Genomic DNA, 24,591 nt, shown 5'->3' on the forward strand with positions numbered 1-24,591 from the left:
GCACATTACGCCATCCTAATAAACATTGTCATCTTCTTGCTTGGCTTTTGTTCAAACATGGCGTACGGCTCGTTCCTCGCGCCGGAGTTCTATCACGTACTAGCGCGCGCGCGCTTCGGGAACTCGGAGGCCATGGATCTCGGAGGCCGCAGCGGCCAATGGGAGCTCCGTCGATGCACGCCAGTCAATGGAACCGAAGGCGAATCGCTCTTATTGGGGTCGCGGCAGAAACTAGGAGCCGTTTTTTGCGTTTCGGTCAGCTCGCTCCATGAGACCAGTTAATGCTTTCGCATTAAAACACAAAACAATCATCTGTGCCTTCACTTCGATGAAGGGGGGGCTACGCTTTTGTTATATTTTTGCTGTTAATCAAGCAGCCACGCTACCAGAAATGTTCACTACTCGTGTGAACATACCCGGCATGAGAGGCAAACCGGGTTCGTCTTGCCACGATCAGCTCGCTCTTGGGGGGCCTTGGATAGCTGGCACACATGGGCGGCGGATGGTCCGGCGGATTCGCAGCGACGGCCTCCTTCAAGGTGGGCCATTTCCCCAGGCAGACCATTAACTCGTCCAGGAGCTCGTCACGGTACTCTGCAAGTCGATATCTCGTGTCACGGTTTTGTCACCCACTGTTTCCACAATAACATACGAAAAGTTGCGTCGGCTGGCTTCGGGCGTGCCGTTGAGTGGCCCTTCCGTGATCTGGGTGTTGCGATCTTGAAGCAAAGCTCCCCTTCCCTGGTTGTGGCTTGCTCACGCCCGACATTTTCGTTGAAATGAAGCACAGCCACCAAGGTCCTACAATAAAGACAGACACAGCATGGGGCCGAATTAACGCAAGAGTATAAGGTTTCAACAGGGCACAAATTTCATACACTAAATGGAGTAGCACATTCAAATTTGAAAAGCTAGTCCAAACTTGATGATAAATTATGAAGCCTTGTTTACAGGGTGCTGGCTTGAAAACAACCAACGGAACTTTTGACCGTGCTCTGCTCAGGCTTGTCCTCCCAATTACAAGCAATGCACAACAGCAGAAGTGCGCAAAGTGGGGGTCGTGGGGCCTCAGGGAGCCGAGGGCACGTTGGCATTATTTCAGATATTTTACTAGCAACTTCCCAAGCAAGCCATCTTCAATACACTGCACTGCAAGCTTTACAGCATTGGGCGCGTTCAGTAGCGCCTCCATTGCCTCCGAACGGAGTGACTCGAGTCGGAGTCCTACTGAACCTACTGAACGGCAAAAAAACCCGCGGCTCCAAACCCGCTTCTGCACAGTTTCTGCTTCCTCCCCTGTGCCAGACGGTCTCCGAATAAACTGGAAGCAGGCGATGGCGAGCACGATCGCTTCTATTTGACGCCGGTATTGAAGAAGCCTTGACAAGGTCGTTGAAGAAAAAGCGGGTGACTGTAGATATCAGTGCTGCTGTTCGAAGTGATGCAACGCGATCGAGCCCTTCGCTTGGCGGTGCAAAGGCAGCTACTGTTATAAAAGGCGACAAAAAACGTCGTCGGCACACGCAAAATAGAGAGCTCGGTGAATCTACGCCGCCGGTTGCGATACTTTTATACGGCCATACATTGTTCTGCCCTTCGTAACGAACTTCCTATAAAATGTATTCGTATACACAAGGGAAGTTCAGCCGTGCTCGGTTGGTCAGGAACTGAAAGCAAGTGCTGTGTGCCCTCTTCTAGCACTTCGTCGTCTCCCGCCTAACGCTTTCGAAATTTTTTGTTCACATTTGATAAGGAAGATTTTGTGACAATATACTATAGCAAATTTTTTTGAGAAATGGTCAACTGAATAGAGGAAGGAACCATTAGGCCAGTTTAGCTTTACCTTGCTTCCATCCCTTCTGGTGAAAAAACCCGAGATTTGGAGGCGAACCCTAGCAGCAGGCTGTTGAAGGCTTCCACGTAGTACGTCTGAGTTCCGGGGGACAGGTGCTGGATATCCTTGAGAAGCCGCGGGCTTGCAACGATACTCCTGAGCTTTTCGTAAGCTGGTGTACCTGAAAAATGTAGAGAGCGTGACAGTGTTAACCCGAACAAGTTGTTGCCGGCTTTTCTCAGACCTGAAAGGTTCTCATAGGAACTAATAGTGCAGCGAAAGCTGCTCATTAGGGGCTCTAAGTTAGGCAGCAAAACTGACCGCTTTTCAATACCCTGTTTGAGGAAAACATGGAAAAGCGCGGATGCCATGTTTGTGCTTACTGTGTTCTGCAGTGTACATATACAGCTATGTGACATCATCAAGGCATGTCCATTCTCCCTCCCCTCACCCCACCACATCAGAATCGCAGCACGGCTATGGTGAACAATGAACAAAATAGTTAACTCACCGACAGCTAGCCAAGCGCGATCGGAGAGCGGCTGGTGCAGGCACTCGTGGTAGGGTCCGTCGTGGCCGTCATGCTTGTTGACCACGTGGTTGAGGAGGCTCATCCACATGCTTACCATGAGTGGGCCATTTCCTTCCCCCAGTGCAGCACAGTGGTACAGGTGGTTGTTTACCGGCTGCACCCACACCTCCAGATCCTTGCAAGGGCCACTCCGGCTTGCTGCGAGGAGCTTCTTCTTCACGCCTTGGAAAGGGGGCATCTGTTATCCACAGCATGTAGGAACCCAGTAGGCAAACAACAATGTGCACAACAAACCTTTGGAGATGTGCCACGTGTCGAAGTAGTGCTTTGTGCCACTCTCCATGGTCCTCATGTGGCACTCCACACCTGGGTGGCGGTCTGCAGAAGAGGGATTGCGTGGTAGAGAGCCCAAAAGCATAGGCAGATTCAAAATTCTTCTGGTAAATTTTATATACCTGACATGAAAGAGGCAATGGTGAAGCCTTGATCCTTGAGCTTGGCAAGGCCGCGGAGGAAGGCCACCTTCTCCATGGCGTTGCTCGAGGGCACTTCAGCTGTCTGATTACAATATGTATACATTTAATGGTTCAGCAGTCGCTGTCAATGCCATATCTGTTGTTGTTAGCTGCATCAACCGGCAAAGACAGAAGGTCTGTCGTGTCTACCACTCTCTTTGGTTCACCCATAAATGCTCATTGCACTGACTAAATACATTTAAACTATACAATTTAACAAAAGATGAGGGATTGTAAATAAGAGATATATCAGTCCTACAGTAACCACGTTTGCCTTGGTTAGTAAATCTTACCTCACGAACTTGCACTTGCTCAATGTGGATCAGCTTCTTGGTGCTCGCCTCATGGAAGGTGTATGTGCAGTACTTGGCGCTGAACCCCGGAGAGTCGCAGCGGCCATCGCCAGCCAGATCAAGGTTCTTGCCTCGTAGTTCTTCCAAGAGCTCGCTGTTGCGTCGTTCGTACACCTGGCAAGCAATAATGGCATTTAAGTGGGTAAGACTGTCATTTCATTTTCAGAACCGCTTTCAGTACTAGCTGACCTGCTTCACCACAGGCAGCAGGTAACCACTCTGGTAGTAGTAGTACATGCGCTCCGTGATCATCGCAATGTTGAGTGACTCGAGCACCCTGAAGGTAGTCGCGACCTGGGCACCTGAAAAGAGAATGCCGGCACAAAAGAGAACATTTCCTGCTCCTTTGCCCCCCAGCATCGGTTGACTCCTCCACTTTCTCGTGTGCTTGTTCTCACAGGTGCTTGTCACTGTCAGCAGACTGCCTTTCACTACAGTGGTGTTGCGGCAAGGAGCAAGACACGTGTGGCACACCCGGAAGAGCTCCAGGAGCTGCCCCTCAAAAACAATGTACTTGCCCTCTTTCTGGGGTGGCACCTCTTCACGGTCCTGTTGATCACTAGAAATGTAAATTCAACTTTAATACACACTGGAATTTTTCGAAGACTGTTACCTCAGGAAGCTCTCATTTGCAGAGAGCACGTAGGAGCTGTCGGGTTCACCAGGCGCATCATAGTCGTCCTCCGTGTCATCGTCTTCAATGTAAGGATATTTGAAGTGATTAGGAGCTGGCATAGCATTAGTATGGGAAACACTGCTGAGACAGTGGTCTTCTGACAGATTTTTTTTCCAATGCTAAATTTTTGCCCAGCTATCATCTCAGACCAGTCACACCAGCAAAGTAACCTGGATGCTTATCCTTCTTTAAACAAATTTCTGTGTAAACACCTCCGGTGAAGTAGCCCCTTCTCGCATTGTACGAGTCATGCGGAACTCCTCACCCAGGCCCACGTCGCTCGCAGCTTGAAAGCAGAGGTCTGAGCCCTCTTCCATGTCGGAACTTGTTTCACTGTCCGAGTCACCGGAGTTATCTGACATGTCCTCCAGCCCATCGTTGTCCTCTGCGTACCAAGGCATATTCGGCTCATCGCCAGAACTTACCTGCTCTGCACTTTGGTCGTCCTCAGATGGTTTGGGTGTGGAGCTGCGACGGTTAGCGACTTCACTGGTAGGCTCGTCCGGGGCTCCGAAGCCGGGGGCCGTGCTGGGGATTGGCGATGGCAGCCGAGCCTTGGTAGCTGTGGCAGGTTCGACTGGTCTGGGCGCTCCTGGGGACCCTGCATCTGGTTGTGGTGCGAGCACAGCGGCGTTGCACCCTTGGTCGACCGATGACACTAGAGATGCAATACATAATGCAAGCTTAGTATGAAGTCTACAGAAAAGGCTGTCAACATGCTGATGCATTGCCAAAATAATTAAGTCAATTAAATACTCTGTCATACTCACACACTGGTGTCAGAGGGTCAACAGTGGCCGTTCCTGTAGCGCCTGTCGTGCCGGGGACTGGCAACAGCACCCGAGCCTTGGTAGCTGTGGCAGGTTCGACTGGTCTGGGCGCTCCTGGGGACCCTGCATTTGGTTGTGGTGCGAGCACAGCGGCGTTGCACCCTTGGTCGACCGATGACGCTAGAGATGCAATACATAATGCAAGCTTAGTATGAAGTCTACAGAAAAGGCTGTCAACATGCTGATGCATTGCCAAAATAATTAAGTTAATTAAATACTCTGTCATACTCACACACTGGTGTCAGAGGGTCAACAGTGGCCGTTCCTGTAGCGCCTGTCGTGCCGGGGACTGGCAACAGCACCCGAGCCTTGGTAGCTGTGGCAGGTTCGACTGGTCTGGGCGCTCCTGGGGACCCTGCATTTGCTTGTGGTGCGAGCACAGCGGCGTTGCACCCTTGGTCGACCGATGACGCTAGAGATGCAATACATAATGCAAGCTTAGTATGAAGTCTACAGAAAAGGCTGTCAACATGCTGATGCATTGCCAAAATAATTAAGTTAATTAAATACTCTGTCATACTCACACACTGGTGTCACACAATCTACGGTGCCAATTCCTGTAGTGTCCGTCTGTGTGCCAACGGTTGCACGAGGGGCAGAACACCGGGAGCAGTAAGCCTACAACACAATGCAAGGGAGGCTGAGTGCAATATAATGCTCCTGCACACAGAGTCAACTCTATTTGGGCCAGCTGAGAAGTTGAGCAACCTACAGAAAAGTAAACATTTGCAGCTGCTGTCTGTGTGCCTGATGCATATAAAAATCTGCTCTCAAAATCAATGAAAGGGTTGAATGGCCACAGTAAAAAATGTCACCAGAATGGTACAAAGGCTTCGTACATCTGGTCCAGCTCCTTGACTAGCATCGCAGGATCCATGTGCAGCCGCTTGCCCTTGCCACGCTTCTGCCGGTTGCTGCGCGCAAGATAATTGTAGTAGAACATGCAGCTTGCACCCAATATACATTGCACACTGGGAAGCGGTAGAAAACTCACTGAAATGGAGCCTCCAGCAGGGCTGTCACTGCTAGACGCAGCTGCTAGCCTTTTCAGTTTTGATCCCCTTGGCAGCTGGTTGGAATACATATAAAAGAAGATGTATTGATGTATTATTGATATTTCGTTTAGTGGAGAATCTGGTTGCCACAGAAGGCCACTGATGGTAAGCTGTGTTTGCAACTTCTACCTTATGTAAAAGTTACGCAGTGAACCTCAGTTAGCAGCGTTACAACGATTTGCAGTTGCACGCACAACAGTTTGAAAAAGCGACAATGTAATACTAGAAGCTCTATCATAGCGAAGTAGACAATGAAGTTTGACTGAGTCACTTACCAATGATGTTGCACTTGCTGCTGTTGCCGTCGGTAAGAACAGCGTAGGGATCGCCCCGCGTCTCAGTTGCAGACGTCCCGTGACCTTTGTGCGCGTCTTGAAAGCATCCGGAGCGAAATGTCGCGAGCATACCCGAAGAACTGTGTCGCTAGACGAACCCCCGATTGCCTCCAACCAAGTAGCTCTCAAATGATCTGGGACAGCATGGCTGCTGATACACTCGGCATCGCGATCACTAGGCTTGCAGCAACTGACGGAACAGCGCCGTCGCTTTACGGAAACCGACATCGCCGCCGCTTTACAAAAACCAACATCTCAAAAAAAAAAAAAAAAAAAAAAATATTGGCACTGGCGCGCACTAGCAAACAGATAAAAGATGGGGTAAACGGGACACACGAATCACGCAAAGAGCAGAAAAACAAAAAAACCTGGCACCCCGCGCAACTTCCTAAGTACTTACGATGACTAACTAACACAAGCAACAAGCTCTCTTCAGGAGGTCTTCACATATAAACGCGATAAAACTATAAAACCACCCGAGGTACACGACGTACGCGAGACGCGTTACGAGACGGCGACCATGACAGAAAACAAAATGGCGAAGCTTCTGTTTGTTCCGATATCCGAACGGAAGTTACGATTTTGTAGAACGTTTGGAAACAATTACGACGTTCATTCAATGGACTGTTTCTTAAACCTAAAAATATGTAATTCAACAGGCGATTTAAAAAAATTACGAAGATTTTAAAACCAACATCTAAGCTGTCACTCATTCTATTGGCCAATGAGAAGCTGAGTTGAATGACCATCACTACCAATGAGAAGCCGAGCTGAATGACCATGGAATTTGCGCGCAAAACTTCAAATAAATCTCTCGCCGTCAATATTGCTCTAAAAATTTTTTTTTTTCGCGTAAAATTCATTTTTTGACACGCGTGTCCCAACCAGACTGTTTAAAAAAAACTTTTTTTTCCTTTTCAGGGGCCCTTTAAATACCCGCGATGGTACTTGTGCCTACCGAACATACTCTCGTCTGGTTCTACAGTCACGCCGTCGCCACCAATCATGTCTGAATGCTTAAAGACGGCATTTAGCACAACCTCCCGACAAAGGCTCGCCCAATCAGTTATTGTCTTACTTGCGATATCAGCCTCCCGCTGAATGACGGCGCACGGTAGGTTCTGGCATCCGGAGGATGATTTTCATGAGTTGGAGAAGCGTCAGGTGCGTGCGATCCTTCGAAAAGGGAACCGCTTCGTATCGAGACTTCGCCCCGGCACTGAACTTTGACCGACTTCCTCTTGGGCACCTCACGAATCATCCGCACACCGCACCCCCCCCCCCTTCCCCCCCCGTGTAGCCATCCGCAGATCTAGCGCGGACTTGCAGCTTGTCATCGCAGCTTCGCACTCTGGACACGCACGAAAACCCAGGAGCCAGGAGCAGGCCAACGCGCTAAAGCAAATTAATTGCTTCAAGAGGGTCTTTCATGGCGCCAAGAAGACGGCACAAGTTGAACACCATGGCACTGCGATGCTGGCCTCTGGAAGAACAAAGCGCCGAGGGGGAACTGCGCGCTTCTTTGCATTTATTATATTTATTTCATCCGCCATTTTATACCTCGTGACACAATTCTAACAAACTCATTGGTTGATCGGTCGTACCACACCATCGCGTAAAAAAAAAAAAAAAAAAAAAAAAAAAAAAAAAACGCCAATTGTATGTCCACGGACGGCATCGTCACAGAAAAGGGAGCAGTCGAACCCAACAACAAAATGAAGTAACAAAGTGAATAAAAAAAAAAAAAAAATAAGAAGGGAGCCGTTGCGGTTTCGGACGGCGTCTTCTTTGATGAGAGGAGCTGCTCTGGCCAGAGCGGCCTGAGCAGCCGTGCTGCTCTGGCTGCTCGGAATATTCCTTTTTGTTCTTTTTCTTACTCTACAGGGTGCCACGACCCTTATTTGAAGCTGATGTGTTAAATTAATAACAAACAACGCGTTGGAACGGAGGAGGTAGAGAGTCTTGGCGTCAGAATTTGACGTGGTAGAAAAGAAAAGAAAATAACGAATGCACAATACATACCGTATGCCAAGACCGTTATACTCCGCACTTGGCGAGGCCTTATGACGCAGCCGACGACCGTAAGGCTATTTATTTTGTTTCTTTAGATTTGTTATCGTGACGACTACTAGTGATGCAAAACTATCGATAAATTGACTATCGATACTATCGATAGTTTTTCCAAAACTATCGATAGTGTCCCAGAACTAGCGATAGTCGACTATCGATAGTACTATCGATAGTTGACTATCGATAGTACTATCGATAGTACTATCGATAGTTTTGCGATAGTCGACTATCGATAGTTTTTCGATAGTTTTTCGATAGTCGACTATCGATAGTTTTTCGATAGTTTTTCGATAGTCGACTATCGATAGTTTTTCGATAGTTTTTCGATAGTTTTGCGATAGTCGACTATCGATAGCTTTTCGATAGTTTTTCGATAGTCGACTATCGATAGTTTTTCGATAGTTTTTCGATAGTCGACTATCGATAGTTTTTCGATAGTTTTTCGATAGTCGACTATCGATAGTTTTTCGATAGTTTTTCGATAGTCGACTATCGATAGTTTTTCGATAGTTTTTCGATAGTCGACTATCGATAGTTTTTCGATAGTTTTTCGATAGTCGACTATCGATAGTTTTTCGATAGTTTTTCGATAGTCGACTATCGATAGTTTTTCGATAGTTTTTCGATAGTTTTGCGATAGTCGACTATCGATAGTTTTTCGATAGTCGACTATCGATAGTTTTTCGATAGTTTTTCGATAGTCGACTATCGATAGTTTTTCGATAGTTTTTCGATAGTCGACTATCGATAGTTTTTCGATAGTTTTTCGATAGTTTTTCGATAGTCGACTATCGATAGTTTTTCGATAGTCGACTATCGATAGTTTTTCGATAGTTTTTCGATAGTCGACTATCGATAGTTTTTCGATAGTTTTTCGATAGTCGACTATCGATAGTTTTTCGATAGTTTTTCGATAGTCGACTATCGATAGTTTTTCGATAGTTTTTCGATAGTCGACTATCGATAGTTTTTCGATAGTTTTTCGATAGTTTTGCGATAGTCGACTATCGATAGCTTTTCGATAGTTTTTCGATAGTCGACTATCGATAGTTTTTCGATAGTTTTTCGATAGTCGACTATCGATAGTTTTTCGATAGTTTTTCGATAGTTTTTCGATAGTCGACTATCGATAGTACTATCGATAGTTTTTCGATAGTTGACTATCGATGGTTTTTTACTATACTGGCGACTAACGATACTATCGCTAGTGCTATCGATAGTCTTGCACCACTATAGTCCGTTTTAACTCAAGAAGGTAGGGCGAGGGTAAGATGGGCCGGGGAGGAGGAAGCAGACGGAACGCTAAAGAGAGAAGGAGGTTTCCCCCTCTCTTCTCCAGCGGTCCGTCTGCTTCCTCCTCCCCGGCCCGTCTTGCCCTCGCCTTACCGCTCGCCTCCCCCTTCTTTTTTCGCCCAAACCCCATCTTCGTCATCACTGAAAGCTGAACCAAAGTTGGGATGGTAAGTGCCTGGGCTAGTTGGTGCCCCCGTTTGAAAAAAAAAAAATTAAAGCGTTAAATAGACAAGAGAGAGCGACGCAAACTACTAGTGTCGCAAAACTATCCATAGTAAACTGTCGACAGTACTCTTGATAGGTTTACGACAGTCGACTATCGATAAATTTCCGATAGTCGATTAACGATAGTTTTCTGATTGTCGACTATCGATAGTCGACTATAAGTACTATCGATAGTTTTCCGATAGTCGACTGTCGATAGTACTATCGATAGTTTTTCGATAGTCGACTATCGATAGTACTATCGATAGTTTTTTTCACTATCGATAGTCAGGTTTCTGGCGACTATCGATACTATCGATAGTACTATCGATAGTGTTGCACCACTAACGACTACTCCACTGTGCCTCGGAGTCTCCAGCGGAGATCCGGCAGTTTTTAATAATTATTATTATTGTCGTTTGAAGGGCACTCTTCGTACGCTGCTTCGTTTCTGAAGCCATAAAAATATGGGGCGGGATTACTTTGCACCACGTATAAACAAAAATAAAAAAAGTTTAGTTCATGGTCGGATTGGTTTGTGGATACAATTAGTCCAATAAAATTAGTCCAATAATTGATAAGTACGATTATTTAGCTTCATTATTAGCATCTTTTGTGTGCATGCGTGAAATACAACACCCAACGAGAAGACACGAGAACAACGCTGCAACTGCTGGACCATAGACGACTTTTGAGAAAATGCGCCGCAAGACAGGGAGGGAGTAAGGGATACAAAAAGTAGACTATTTAATGTCACCGAATTCCTGGGCGGGGAACACTTGGCGGTGTCAGTGTATCGTTTTGAAAGCGATACAAAAACACGTCGGGGACATTGGACTTCTGGACCAACTTTGAGTGCGTGCGCGTCTGATGTGTGTTTATGCCATTCTTTCTTTTTAGATTGTAGGCGGGAAAATCCACACGGGCTAGAGCCTGAGTAATGCAGAGTTGTTACTCAGGCCCCAGTCAGTGTGGATTTTTCGCGCCTATAATCTAAACAGAAATAATATTTTTATGGCGTCAGGGACGAAGCAGCATAGAAAGAGTGCCCTTCAAAACGACAATAATAATTACTAAAACCTGCATGCCGGATCTCCGCTGGAGACTCCGAGGCACACTGGAGTAGTCGTCACGATAACAAATCTAAAGAAACAAAATAAATAGCCTTACGGTCGTCGGCTGCGTCATAAGGCCTCGCCAAGTGCGGAGTATAACGGTCTTGGCATACGGTATGTATTGTGCATTCGTTATTTTCTTTTCTTTTCTACCACGTCAAATTCTGACGCCAAGACTCTCTACCTCCTCCGTTCCAACGCGTTGTTTGTTATTAATTTAACACATCAGCTTCAAATAAGGGTCGTGGCACCCTGTAGAGTAAGAAAAAGAACAAAAAGGAATATTCCGAGCAGCCAGAGCAGCACGGCTGCTCAGGCCGCTCTGGCCAGAGCAGCTCCTCTCATCAAAGAAGACGCCGTCCGAAACCGCAACGGCTCCCTTCTTATTTTTTTTTTTTATTCACTTTGTTACTTCATTTTGTTGTTGGGTTCGACTGCTCCCTTTTCTGTGACGATGCCGTCCGTGGACATACGTTTGGCGTTTTTTTTTTTTTTTTTTTTTTTTTTTTTTTTTCACGCGATGGTGTGGTACGACCGATCAACCAATGAGTTTGTCAGAATTGTGTCATGAGGTATAAAATGGCGGATGAAATAAATATAATAAATGCAAAGAAGCGCGCAGTTCCCCCTCGGCGCTTTGTTCTTCCAGAGGCGAGCATCGCAGTGCCATGGTGTTCAACTTGTGCCGTCTTCTTGGCGCCATGAAAGACCCTCTTGAAGCAATTAATTTGCTTTAGCGCGTTGGCCTGCTCCTGGCTCCTGGGTTTTCGTGCGTGTCCAGAGTGCGAAGCTGCGATGACAAGCTGCAAGTCCGCGCTAGATCTGCGGATGGCTACACGGGGGGGAAGGTGGAGGGGGGGGGGGGGGTGCGGTGCGTGGATGATTCGTGAGGTGCCCAAGAGGAAGTCGGTCAAAGTTCAGTGCCGGGGCGAAGTCTCGATACGAAGCGGTTCCCTTTTCGAAGGATCGCACGCACCTGACGCTTCTCCAACTCATGAAAATCATCCTCCGGATGCCAGAACCTACCGTGCGCCGTCATTCAGCGGGAGGCTGATATCGCAAGTAAGACAATAACTGATTGGGCGAGCCTTTGTCGGAAGGTTGTGCTAAATGCCGTCTTTAAGCATTCAGACATGATTGGTGGCGACGGCGTGACTGTAGAACCAGACGAGAGTATGTTCGGTAGGCACAAGTACCATCGCGGGTATTTAAGGCCTGGCCAGTGGGTTTTCGGCGGTGTGGCGCGTTGCAGCGGGTGCTGCTTTCTTGTTCCCGTGGAGACCCGTGACGCTAAAACCCTGCAAGGGTTAATAGCCGAGTTGGTCCACCCTGGAACAAGAATAATTACTGACTGTTGGGCTGGCTATCGCAAGCTTGCAGATGACGCTCACTTCACGCACCTCACCGTCAACCATAAGCTTAACTTTGTCGACGCGAACACTGGTGCGCACACCAATACGGTGGATTGCACCTGGGCCCACGTCAAAAACTCTCTTCCATCTGGACGGCGCGAGAGCCACCATTTCACTGGTCACCTTGCAAAGTTCATGTTTTGTAGGAGAGACAAGGCGCGCGGAAACACTGATAGATTCCAGTCGTTCGTCGCCGCGGCCGCCAAAATCTAGAGCCCCGACGCAGACAGGGCGAGGATTCTGACGGCCCCGGTGACTTCGAGGGATCCGCTGCGCTGAGCCTGTCACCCGTCTGCGTGCATAAAGACGACTTATGCGCCAACCGCTTGTCAAGTGCTCGTTATGTCAGTTATAGGTTCTGGCAGCGGTCTAAACGGCCCTTTTCAGGGCCCCCATATTTTGCAAACGGAGCTGTTTTTTGAATGCCGCACCCCGTGTCTCTGTAAAAAGTTCACAGGAAAGACCCAGCAAAGGTATGTGGTCCCCAACTTGGATATCGGGTGTTATGATTCAAATAAAAATTGTTCTTGCTTATTTCGCGCCTGTGATCAAAATAAATGCCGCCGTTGCAGTCGTCCCGCGGTGCTGTTGCTCGCCCATTCGCCGTCGGCGTGCCTCAGCTTCGTCGTCTTTGCTAGCGGCGCACCGGCGAAGGCGGCCTTTGATCCGAATAAATGCCGCCGTTGCAGTCGTCCCGCGGTATTGTTGCTTACTCGATCGCCGTCGGCGTGCCTCAGCTTCGTCGTCTTTGCTAGCGGCGCACCGGCGGAGGCGGTTGATCTGACACACCGCGTTCGGCTTCGGCTAGCAGACGGCGTTCGTAAAATGGCGTCAGCTGTTGCTAGCTTCACGCGGCGGTACCGTGCGTGCTTCTATTCATTCGGCGTTCGTTGCCATGGTGACGGCGAGGAAAGCAGACGAACTTTTTGATGCGGAAGAACGCTGCGGCGCAGCGATACCAGGTGCGTTCTAAGGCCCTTCCCGCATGCTTTTCAATGGGCGGAAGGCGAACAAAAAGAGTTCGAAATAAGGACTTAACGCAGAAGGCTGCATTTCTCCAGCGCCTCATAATTTGACGAGCCTTGCACGAAAAGCATGTTTTTAGACCGGAGTTTGGAGATAGTTTTTTTTACAACAACATGGGTCTAAAGTATCAATGTGCCCAAATGCCTTCACGGAGTCATTGATTGCCCTGACCTAACTTCATTGATAAATATTCATGTTCCGAGAAGGTTTCTGCGAATTTCTCTTCCATTTTATGTTAATGAATTCTTCCGATCCTGCCCCATGACACATATTCAGACCTTGTATAATACTTATAATGATTCTTGCATTGACATTTTTAACCCATCTTTTGCAGCGTTCAAGTTTTCTCTTACAAATCTATAACCATCTTTGTAGCGTTCAAGTTTTCTATTGTCAATTTGTAGAATTATACTTCTTTTTTTTTTGCTGTATGTTAACTGTGCATCATTATCATGGCTTCAAGCTGTTCATGAGCACAAAAAATAAACAAATGAATGAATGAAAAATTAATATTGTGTCAGTCGTTAAAAAAAAAAAAATCCTTTGGTGCAACATTTTTTGTGCGCCTGCCTAGTGCAGCAAGGATGATTGTGGGGAAGCGGGAAACTCTCTCATATAGGCGAATATTAAACAACTCGTGTTATGCTTTTGCCGGTGCATTAATAATCTGAGTATATTTCGACTGTGCTCAACTGCACTTGTTTATCCCCAGTTGAAAATACATATTCCGGCGTTAATCACGGAGGAAAAAAAAAGCGAAAAAGCAAAGAGCTGTTGTCTTTTTGGCGTTATATGCTTGGAAATTAACACGACCGATTAATCTATTAAAGGGTGGAGATTTATCCTGTTACAATTTTTAATCGATACCCAGCCCTAGGCATTTATTCAATGTTGTACTGGTAAGCTGCAGTGACAGTAGTGCCAAGTCAACTATTCTTACTCCGGAAACCATTTTACCCCACAAGATGGCATAGAAGTGAAATGCCGTATATCTATCATAAAATAAAGTAAGAAATTATTTTCACCATAGGAAAGTAATTCCTGATATACATTTTTGCAAACATTGTCAAAGCTGATACATGGGTTGCACTGGCGTCATATCGCATATTTTTGACCATGTAAGAGGAGGAGAGGGAAGCTGCTTTTGTAAAAATTTAGAGTGATGGGTTAATCTTCTATAATCATCTGGTAGGGGAATAGCGACGCCAGTGCAAATCCGGGGGGGGGGGGGGGGGGCACAAAAGAGAGTCTTGATAAGAGGGGAGCTCCTTCTTGCCCTCGTCTCTGTTGATCTCCGTAGTGCTCTTTGATACGGCTTTCTGGAAAACCACACAAATTCGATGGGTTTTTGACCCGACGGCACCGCGTCCCGTGCAGAAATAGTGCAACCAACCTCTGCTGCGCTGTCATCGCGCGACGCATCAAAGGCTGGTGTCACTATTTCTGTCTTAAGTAGTGACGCGTTACTGTAACTTCGTTACTTTTTCGGTAACTAGTAACCTTTTTGAGAATGTAACTTGTAACTGTAGTTCTATTACTTTTTCTGAGGTAACGATGAAAGTAACGACGTTACTTTTGTCGTTACTTTTCAGTTTTGTGAATAATATATCATTGAACGAGTATAACCTAGCTATTGCTTGCACTTTCCAAATTGTCTGTTTCGACATTTCGAGTGTCAGTTGGCCTTGCACAAACTTGAGAATACGTTCTTTCTCGAAAGTCACTATCCGAATATAGCCACGTGTAGATTTGATGAAAAAAGAAAAAAGAAGAATGTAGTTATTTTTACGCACTTGTTTGTGCTTTGTGACTGAACACTTACATCTTAGTATATTGAAGCACTATCTCTGTTGCGGTTTTTCTTCTTTCTGCGCCCGATTTTGAATTGGGTGAATCAACCGTGAAACAACAATACACGCGGAGGGAACTTCGTATGTTTCGTATTTTGATTAGCGCCACTACTCCGCACTGCGCATGTTTCGTATTTTGATTTGCGCCGCTACTCCGGCGTGGTTTCAACGGTGAAGGCAAAATTTACTGCTGTTTGCGCAGGGCTCGTTTCTGGTTTGCCGGGTACGAACTGAAATATATCAAAGGAGTCCATAAACCCAGCGCAACCGTCAACGAGCCACCAATGTGCTAGTGCTACCAAGGGTAGGAATGTTAATGAGAACAAAGAACTAGCATGGCCGGCGTACAGAGTATTTTTCTGTGGTGAAGGTGGCTGCTAACTATTTGACCGCAGTATGCAAACTTTGCAACAAGGAGTACTCCGACAACAAGTCTTCGTTTTCAAATCTGAGAAAACACATCCAGTTAAATTTTGGTCGTTATTCTTTTCATAATATTGACTAATTTTCCAGCTAAATTATTAAGTTTGAATTTACCGCTGTGGTGGAAGCCCGACTGATTCGTGTCTATATTTTTTTCTTTCAAACACTAGTTTTTCCTTAATTTTTGTGTTATAGAAAAGTTACTGGAAAGTAACGTCGTTACTTTTTGAAAGTAACTTTAACGAGTTACTCTTTTGTTGCGGTAACTGTAACGGTAACTTCGCTACTTTTTTCTGAAAGTAACTAACTGTAACGAATTACTTTTTAAAAGTAACTTACCCATGACTGCTATTTCTTTACGGGGCGCGGTGCCGTCGGGGCCGAGAAGCGCTCCGATTACAAACCGAAACTTAAAAACCCGTCGAATTTGTGTGGTTTTTGAGAAAGGCGTAAAATGCTGCGCGTGCCTTCTATCGTTCTGCAATTTGTTGGTTTAGTGTTTTTCGATGATACTGAGCAATGTTCTAATTGAAACCATGCCATGAAACACAATATTAAAACAGTTAATGACGCTAAAATAATTACAATCTAATTATCCCAAACTTTAATAATTTTCTAAATAGGCCCCTGGCCCAGGACCAAAACCACACAAGCCTTTTTCCGTTGCGACGAGTAGTTTTCGCAATATCGAATTTGTCCACTTTTCCTGAAACACCTTGTATAAAAATAAATGAAGTTGGAAAGTAATGGAGGTTGTAACGCGGCACGAGGCGATTTTGAGATGCAAAGTACAAACAGAAAAACATCTGAATTCAAAAATCGCCGCATTTCAGATTAAAAAAAAAAAAAAGTTATAAAATTTGTAATGGCTGGATCGATCGCAATGCTCGCGTTATTTGCTCCACGCTTGTTGGAGCACTCCGACGTCTGACTGGTTGAAAGAGCTTTTGACCGCAGAGTTCGTTTCTATTGCAGCCCTGCTGTGCGCAGCCACAGAAGTCAGAACAGCAGTTTTGCTATTTTCTTGGCATGCTGCGTGGGACGGCCTTACTGTAGAAAAACCCAGTTGGGGGGGACGCAACGTTTTTCCAAGTGCCTGTTTAACTATGCGTACATATTGCACGCAATGCCACATCCTACATACGTAACATGTCACTTTTATTTTTTACTGCGTGCTTTAGGTCTGGCTGGCGCGTGGGAACGTCTGAAGATTTTTTTTTCAACGAGTTCTTTCGTTGTTGTTTTCTTTCGCCTTTTGGCCTCGTACTTTCTGGGTGGACTTGAAAGGCGGTTTGTTGCCTCCGTGGCGCGTGTGACATTTCCGGCTTTCCTAGCTTAAAGGGACCATGAAACGATTTTGAAATCGAATTTCATCCCCGCACGTCGTAAAAGATGTGAAAAGAAAACGAAAAGACAAAAATAGAGCCCCCCAAAAAATTCGCTATGGATTTTTGTAAAAGAAAAGCGGATTCTTTTACACCTTCTTCGAAAGCTGTCTGCCTTTTCACTGCGATGCATCAGCGGTGCCAAGGCACGTCAGCCAAATCCACGTCGCCTATTGGATAAGAGTCTACCTCACCAGCACCGCGATCATAAACAATAAATATTTGGATCCACATTTTGTTGAATAATTAGCGTTCCGAATTATATAATGCTGGTAGCTCTGCGCCATCTATCGTGTGATAACGAAGCAAGAGAAAGATAAGACTGCGCCTGTGCTGCTTCGCGTTTCTGCTCTCTGCTGAAAAACATGGAGTCGGTGGTGATCGTCGACGTGGTCGGCGTGGTGGAAAGCTCATCGTTCACCGTAGAGCGCTATCCTTGATTGAATTCTCGTCGCGTGTCGCTATGATAACCCAGCACCATAGAGTTATTACAATAAACGCTAGAGGCTCAGCTGGCGCTAGTGTGCTGTTGCATTTTGAAGCAGACAGCAAGCAGTCAGAAATTGACTTCTGGTAATGCATTTCTATGGGAAAAAGCGAGTGCATTTTCTTTCTGCGCTCGATTATAAGTGCAAGAATCACTAATAATTTGTACGTACTAGGCAGATTGGAACATTTCTCAGTCACGCAGACGAAATAATTGGTCAGTTACAGCATTTTTATTTGAAATTCGTGGTATGAAAAACGGTGTTAAAACCGCTTCGTACGTTTATTTATGTGCACTTTCGGACACTGTTAGCGCGAACACGGCGTCGACGCTTTCCAGCATGGGGGATATACTTGCCAAACGATCGAAGGACATGTGGAAAACCAAGAAAGACGGCAAGAACTACGCAGTAACACTGGATAAGTAACTCCTTGTGCACGCAGACGATCAAAATAAATTGAAAGCCACGTAATATAGTCAGATTTGCAATAAATAAGTACTACTTTATTCTTTTTGCTCATAAATATGTGCGAAGATGCTTGTTTTGGGTTCAAATCATCACCCGCACGCTCCAAATCTTTGCAAATAGGGGGAACCAGGGAGCAGGTGCCCGATAAAAACTGCCCGACATAGAAAATAATAAAAAGACACCTTTCGTAACTCACGTGCTTTATTTTTTTGCGTTCGAATTTTCTTTAATCGATCGTAAAGGTGCACGACGGATTCATTTTCATCCAATGACAGGACGGGCATATTAGCAATATTTAAGCACCACCGAAATGCTAGCAAACCTTGAGCACACTCTACATTCCTTTCGATCGTTAGTTTGCTTAGAATCGTTGCTCGTTTTCGCATACCTTCCTTGAAACAGAAGTTTGGACCTGAAATAGAGCGAAGTGCCTGTCCTGTATACTTCTTGTCCTTGTCTTTCTGTTGCACTATTTTATATGTTTTACTAAGTTTAACATCGTTCTGTGGTAGAGAAAAATGCTGTAACTAAAGCAATTTCTCTTTCACAATACCAATAAAGGTGCATACTATCCGGTACAGCCGAAATGACAAAAGTTATTCATGTTATTTTCCGGCGAAGAGACATAATTCACGCGCGTTTTCCCATAGGAATACACAGGGAGGCGGAAATCTAGACTGCAGGCTGTCTGCTTCAATTTGCAACCGGAAGTCCCGTAGACACTAGCGCCAGCTGAGCCTCTAGCGTTTATTGTAATAACTCTATGCCCAGCACGTCCTAGAAGGGAAGATCCATCTACTCGTGCGGCGATGTTGTGGCGGCTAATACCCCTGAATAAGAAAGGTAGCGACATCTCCCTCTCCCTCTGACGCGCATACCTTTTATCTTTATGTTTTGCTCTCTTACAGCCGCGCGTCGACTGTAGCGCCGCCTGGATCGCTCCAAGATAGCAGACGGCCGTCCTATATTTGGTTTATACTCGAGTCAGAGCGCAACCGAAGGCTGAAAGACAGGCAAATACATACACACAGGATAAAAGCTCACTGTCATGGTCTACCAGCCGCTAAAAATGTGCTCAAAGAAAGATGACGAAACCCGTGACGTTTTACAGTCAGCGTTATTTGATTGGCGACATGAGCTCATAGCATGCACTGCACTCCGACAGCATAGGCCAGGGGTGGCCAGGGTGACCTGGCGTAAGAGCCGCAAACAGAACCACGAAACTTCAAAGAGTCGTGGGGGGGGGGGGGGGGGGGGGGGAATCTTTTGTCTAGAGCAACAAACGAAATTCGAACTACTTTCAATATATCCGAGTCAAAAGCAGTCTAACTGTACGTAACGTTGGAGTAGCACAAGACTACCGAACCGCAACCTGTCTTTCGATTTAAAACGCGCTCCATTTCCCTTTTGGGGAAGTGTTCGTGTGACCCGGAGGGAGTTGGGGGGAGGGGGGGGGGGGGGGGGATGGAGCCGCGAGCCGCATTTTAGCTCGCGAAGAGCCGCAGGTTGGCCATCCCTGGCATAGGCCATTCCTTCTCCCTCCTCGTCCCTCATGCACACTCTTATTGTTATATACACCAGCTCGGAGCACGTGGAGCGAAAGCTCGCGCTGCAGAACGGGTTCGAGCCCCACCCCTGCCCGTTTCGATCTGGATGAGCATCGTACCGGCGTGCGGTCGTGTATCACTACTGCGTGATGCACGTTAAAGACCCCAGGCTAGCGGTTGTGCCGCACTGGCTAAATTTCTCATCTACAGCTGGGAGACTCGTCGCCCCTGTGAGGCAGACCAAGTTCTAGGCTGTATAAACACACACACAACCCAATTATTATTTTGCTCTTTCGCGCTCGCGCCACCTGGATCGCTCCAAGATAGCAGGCGGCATTCTTCAAAGGATGTCGCTACTTTTCCGTAGTGGCGGCACCATCAACAGCTGCAGCGCTCGTGCCGTCGTCGTTGTTTATTTCGACTACAGTGGTGCTTTCTCAGCATTTCTCTCTTCGAACGTCGCCCGGACTTCTCATTTGAATGAACTACGACAGTGTCAGCAAGAGCCACGTAAAAACTTGTTCACACTCGAGCGGGCACGCGCGTTTGATCGAATTGCTGGATTCGCGCTGTTGGATCGCGTCTTGGTTAGCGCTTCGGGTCCAATTTTTTACGATTGCAACTCGATACTGACTCGACACTCGGCAAAAAAAAGTTTGTCTGGCATCGCGTAGCTCCCACGAACTGTTATAGCTCGACAGTGACGTAGCGTCGTGTCAGAATAAAAATGACATACTAATAACAAAGTGTACATACTGTGTTGCCAAGGTAATCAATACGGCGTTTATTTGAGCTCTATATCACACAAAACAGGAGATAGAATGGATGGCAACGTTCGTCGCCGCCTTGGAAAACAAGATGACAAGGGAAGAAGATTGGCCTTTTAATCTAAAACTGAGTTCAGCGATCAAACTATTAATCCGGGAAGGGTCCACAAGGGTCGCGCGGGCATATTCCATTCAGCAAGCCAGCCGGTCGTGGTCAGACGGTCTCGGCCAAGGACCGTCGGAGCAGGTTGGAATGCCTGATGGCCTATATAAGATCGTTGCCGTTGTAGCTTTTCCCGGGTGTTTTGGATCCAGCCTTCATGTTCGCCGTGGTCAATTTCAAGTCCTTTATTTTTTATTGCTACTTGAAGTCGGGACGCGCGAGAAGAGCATGTAGAAAAATAAATGTCCGTTGGTCGTCGCGATCAAGTAACTGAGCGACGCTGTCGGCCATGTTGATTTGATCGTAAATAGTGCGCAAGACAGCTCCGGAGCTGTTGTAGGATTCCGTCGTAACCTGCGCAAAACTTATGATAATTTCGTTTCGTGAATACGAATTTGTTCTTGCGTTTTGTCGTACGCACATTTTTGGCGTCAGATCGTTTCGTGAATCCGACCTCTGATCTACAAAGTTGTCCATACTCCGCGCGGTGTAGTTCTTACAAGATTTGGTTGTCTGAGGAAGAAGCGATGCTTTTGGCGTTTGGAACGTGTACGTCTTGATAACATTAAATACTGTATCTAGTCTAAAATGCACCTACATCTACATAAAGGGGAAAATTAGTAGTGCTCCGAGAGGAACCGGACTTTTTTTTTTTTACTATGAAACGAATTAGCTGAGTTCGTGAATGCTGAGTGCGCGCTGACAGCATTGCTCCCACTGTGCTGTCGCAACGTGCATTCCACACCATCAAGATTGTCGATCTGGGCGGCCTGTAAGTGCGAGGCCGTAGTCAACAGCGTACTCAAGTATGGTGTTAATTTCCGGATAATAAAACGCACAATGAATTTTTTTTTTTTTTTTTTTGGGGGGGGGGGGGGGGTTGTGGAGCGATTTTCTTTTTTATCTGGAAAGTCGAGACTCAGTACACTCTCAGAAAAAAAGGTGTATTATTACACCCCTTGTCCCATATAATACACCCCAAAACTTCAATTCGACGTACAGAGCCCAATAGTCAAACAGACGGCCCCAAATTTTACGAGGGGCTTGATAGCCTTGTGGTTCAACTTATTAAAATAGCTAATGTACGGTTTACTGACTATAAAAAAGATTAACGGAGTTTCCTTGGCCCTACTGCAAAAACTCAGTGCTTTCTTTATGTGGTCTTTGATGCGTACTTTAGCTATTTAAAACGTTACATCGCAGCCTTATCAAGCCCCTTGTAAAATTCGGGGCCGTCTGTTCGACTATAGGACTCTGTACGTCGAAATGAAGTTTTGGGGTGTATTATATGGGACAAAGGGTGTAACGATACACCTTTTTACACCCTTTTTTCTTGAGAGTGTAATGTTACCAGATCAGATGACCTGCACCCTGTGTTGCTACTTTCTGGTATGGACTAGTTTAGTTTGTCTCGGCGGTTGGCTTCATTTGTTTGTGTCTATTTATTCTTCGGCACTCCAGTGTTGTAGAAAGCGCCGTTGCTGTCTCTAGGCTAAAGTCGAGGTCCCCCGTCGACCTAAAAATAGGCGCTGCTCCTTTTATTTTAGAAGTCGCCTTCAGAGAGAAAGGCAGCAACAAAATTCGCGAGTGTGCCCCGAGGGCAAACGACAAGCCTGAATCAGTGTGTGCCGAAGGCGCGGAAGAGACGTTGGTCGCGGTGTCATTATGCCGATCCTGTGGAGGTCCCGACGGCGCCTGGTCATCGCGACCTTGTTCGTGGATGGCGCCGCCGGAGCAGCCATCCGCTACGGCTCTGTGGACGCCCTTTTCCGGACAGCGGGCTCGCCCGACCACGCCGGGACGTCTAGGATGGACCGCGTGAGCCGGTCGTCGTGGCTCTTGCCCGGAGAGCCGCAGCCTCCCGTACGGAAGGCTGACCCGCAGCGCGTTCGATTGGCGGGGCGCTGCAGTCCACGCGGCTGTTCGTGCCGCGCGGCCCGGAGGTACGCCGTCTGTTTCCGTAGAGTGCCTCAGTCTGTCAGCAACATGGACTAGGGTGCCAGCTTCGTGGCACCCGCGTCCGTACGTCCACTCTGGGACGTTTTTCACGCGACCGCGTCAGCGTCACTTTGCGTCGGCGCGCGTCGCTAAATCTCGGTCCGCGCGTCACATTGTTGTGGGCACCGCGGTTGTGGGTGACCTCGAGCGACGCGCCGACTGTGACGCGGGCGAAGGCGTGAAAAAAAAACCCATGGGACTTTCGAGAGGGTGCAGCCGACCAATAAGGAAGCGCGGAATGCGCAATGTCACGGCAGTCGTCTTTTGTGTGTGTGTGTGTGCGCATGCGCGCGCGCGCACTTTTGTCGGCTGTGTTTGTGCCTGTTAGTGTCCACGTGAAGCGACGTGTAAGGTCAGGTCAGTCTTGGGTAAGTTACTTTTAAAAAGTAATTCGTTACAGTTTTTTACTTTTAGAAAAGAATAGCAAAGTTACCGTTACAGTTACCGCAACAAAAGTGTAACTCGTTACAGTTAGTTACTTTAAAAATGTAACAACATTACTTTTCAGTTACTTTTCTATAACTCAAAAAATGAGAAAAAAAAACAACTAGAAAACGTTTTATTGCATAAAATTAAAAAGTACGCTTTTTACTTCATATTGTAACTTAGCAGCAGTTGCTTCTAGAAGTTAATGTTTAAAAGTTTCCACGCCAGAGTAGTGGCGCAAATCAAAATACGAAACATGCGCAGTACGGAGTAGTGGCGCTAATCAGAATACGAGACATGCGCAATGCCCTCCGCGTGTATTGTTGTTTCACGGTTGATTCACCCGATTAAAATGCGTTTGCGCAGAAAAAAGAAAAAAAAAAAAGAAAAAACACAACGTAGATAGTGCTTCAAGACACTAAGATGTAAGTGTTCAGTCACTAAGTACAAGCGCGTGCTTAAAGATAACGATATTTTTTTCATAAAATCTACACGTGGCTATATTCGGGTCGTGACTCGCGAGAAAGAACGTATTCACAACTTTGTGCAAGGCCAACTTGACACTCGAAATGTCGGAATAGACGATTTGGAAAGTGCATGGAATGGCTAAATTGCATTCGTTCAGTGACATATTATTCATGAAACACTGGAAAGTAACGACAAAAGTAACGTCGTTACCTCAGAAAAAAGTAATAGAACTACAATTACAAGCTACATTTAAAAAAAAAGTAACTCGTTACAATTACAAGTTACCAAAAAAGTAACGAAGTTACAGTAACGCGTTGCTACCTAAGACTGGGTCAGGTGCCTTGTCGTGCTGCAGCGGTCTGTACAGCCAGTGATTTATAGGCCAACGCACTGTTTATAAATAAGCCCCCATGAAATGTATGCATTGCACAGGAACCAGATTCGCTTGAAATGGAGCGTGTGCGCCCTGCTAATAGCAGCGGTATGACGTCAGGGCCGCGTGCTGGTGTATTCACACTGCTACAAACACTTTCTAGGTTGAGCCCCCGCGGAATTTCCTACGCAAAGGAGACATACCTATGGTGCAGATGCCTCCGGAACCCCTAGAGAAATGCCCAACTTCCCCCGGATTGAAAATTCGGGATAAAACAGCATTGAAGAAGATTCCCTGAACAGGGCGGGCTCGAGATAATGCGGGCGAGCTAATACTCCGAGTAAACTTCATGTGACGATAGATGTAGACCTTTGCAAAAAGAGCTTTCTGGTCGCCGCCATTTTGTGATCCGAGCAACCCTTATCAGCCAGAAATTTCTGCCACCCGCCTGAGCTGTGCAAACCCGGTCAGCGCGACTCCCCACCTGCATTGTGCATTCGGAGTTCGCCGGATTTTCTTGGAAGTTTTTACTTTATTTGCCTGTTCCGAATGCTTACCCTTTGTGTGTTGTCTTCCACTGTGAGAACCAGTGAATACCAGGGCTCGTAGCCTGCTCGGCCTTCGGAGGAAACCAAGAAAGCGAACGTCGAAGAGCCCGCGACGCGGGCCGTTCGACGTTCTTCGAGGGTTATTTCCGTTGAGTAATATCCGCTAAGCCTTCTTGGCTATGTTCCGGGTCTTCGCGGAAACTAACTGATAGTGTCGGGTCCGGGGTGTGCGGAAGGAATATACACGATCGTTCATTTGCTTTTGTGCTCCCCTCTCCCCTTTTCTGTACCACGAACCGCACTCCACCGGTGCGATGCGGGCTCAGACGGCCATTGGTGACCTCTCTACGAACGCTGCCGTTGGTCAGGTTGCGTGTGAATGTGTTTATACAGTCGTATCTCGTTAATAGAGACCCCGTTATTATGAATACCCCGAT

At 46.7% G+C, this 24,591-nt stretch overlaps 2 protein-coding genes and 1 long non-coding RNA gene across 3 annotated transcripts in view; 1 reads left to right on the forward strand and 2 right to left on the reverse strand.

The window, feature by feature from the left end:
- The window catches only part of LOC8034362 (dnaJ homolog subfamily C member 7), a 97,309-nt gene that overhangs the window by 25,446 nt on the left and 47,272 nt on the right, over positions 1 to 24,591 (forward strand). The window lies entirely within an intron of this gene.
- Positions 323 to 3,525, reverse strand: LOC115325300. The gene is made up of 8 exons (XM_040218191.3): positions 3,424 to 3,525; positions 3,175 to 3,348; positions 2,822 to 2,924; positions 2,661 to 2,744; positions 2,346 to 2,588; positions 1,844 to 2,015; positions 653 to 801; positions 323 to 594 (listed from the first exon to the last, which is right to left on the reverse strand). Exons 1-8 carry the CDS (start codon positions 3,484 to 3,486, stop codon positions 383 to 385), a joined length of 1,200 nt encoding a protein of 399 aa, XP_040074125.3. The 5' UTR covers positions 3,487 to 3,525; the 3' UTR covers positions 323 to 382.
- On the reverse strand, positions 5,289 to 6,354 carry LOC121833821. Its single transcript, XR_006076866.1, has 3 exons — positions 6,071 to 6,354; positions 5,735 to 5,809; positions 5,289 to 5,654 (listed from the first exon to the last, which is right to left on the reverse strand). It is a non-coding gene; the product is annotated as an uncharacterized LOC121833821 (long non-coding RNA).

Source organism: Ixodes scapularis, unplaced genomic scaffold (assembly GCF_016920785.2).
Source record: "Ixodes scapularis isolate PalLabHiFi unplaced genomic scaffold, ASM1692078v2 PGA_scaffold9__187_contigs__length_104089568, whole genome shotgun sequence".
Classification (NCBI taxonomy): domain Eukaryota; kingdom Metazoa; phylum Arthropoda; class Arachnida; order Ixodida; family Ixodidae; genus Ixodes; species Ixodes scapularis.

What these genes read in the sequence shown, in the direction of transcription:
- LOC115325300 (XM_040218191.3), bottom strand. Translation starts at nt 3,486, where the DNA reads ATGATCACGGAGCGCATGTACTACTACTACCAGAGTGGTTACCTGCTG. An exon ending in TGCTGCCTGTGGTGAAGCAG is followed by an intron (nt 3,349 to 3,423) that starts GTCAGCTAGTAC and finishes ATTGCTTGCCAG; the next exon opens with GTGTACGAACGACGCAACAG. An exon ending in CATTGCCTCTTTCATGTCAG is followed by an intron (nt 2,745 to 2,821) that starts GTATATAAAATT and finishes CCTCTTCTGCAG; the next exon opens with ACCGCCACCCAGGTGTGGAG.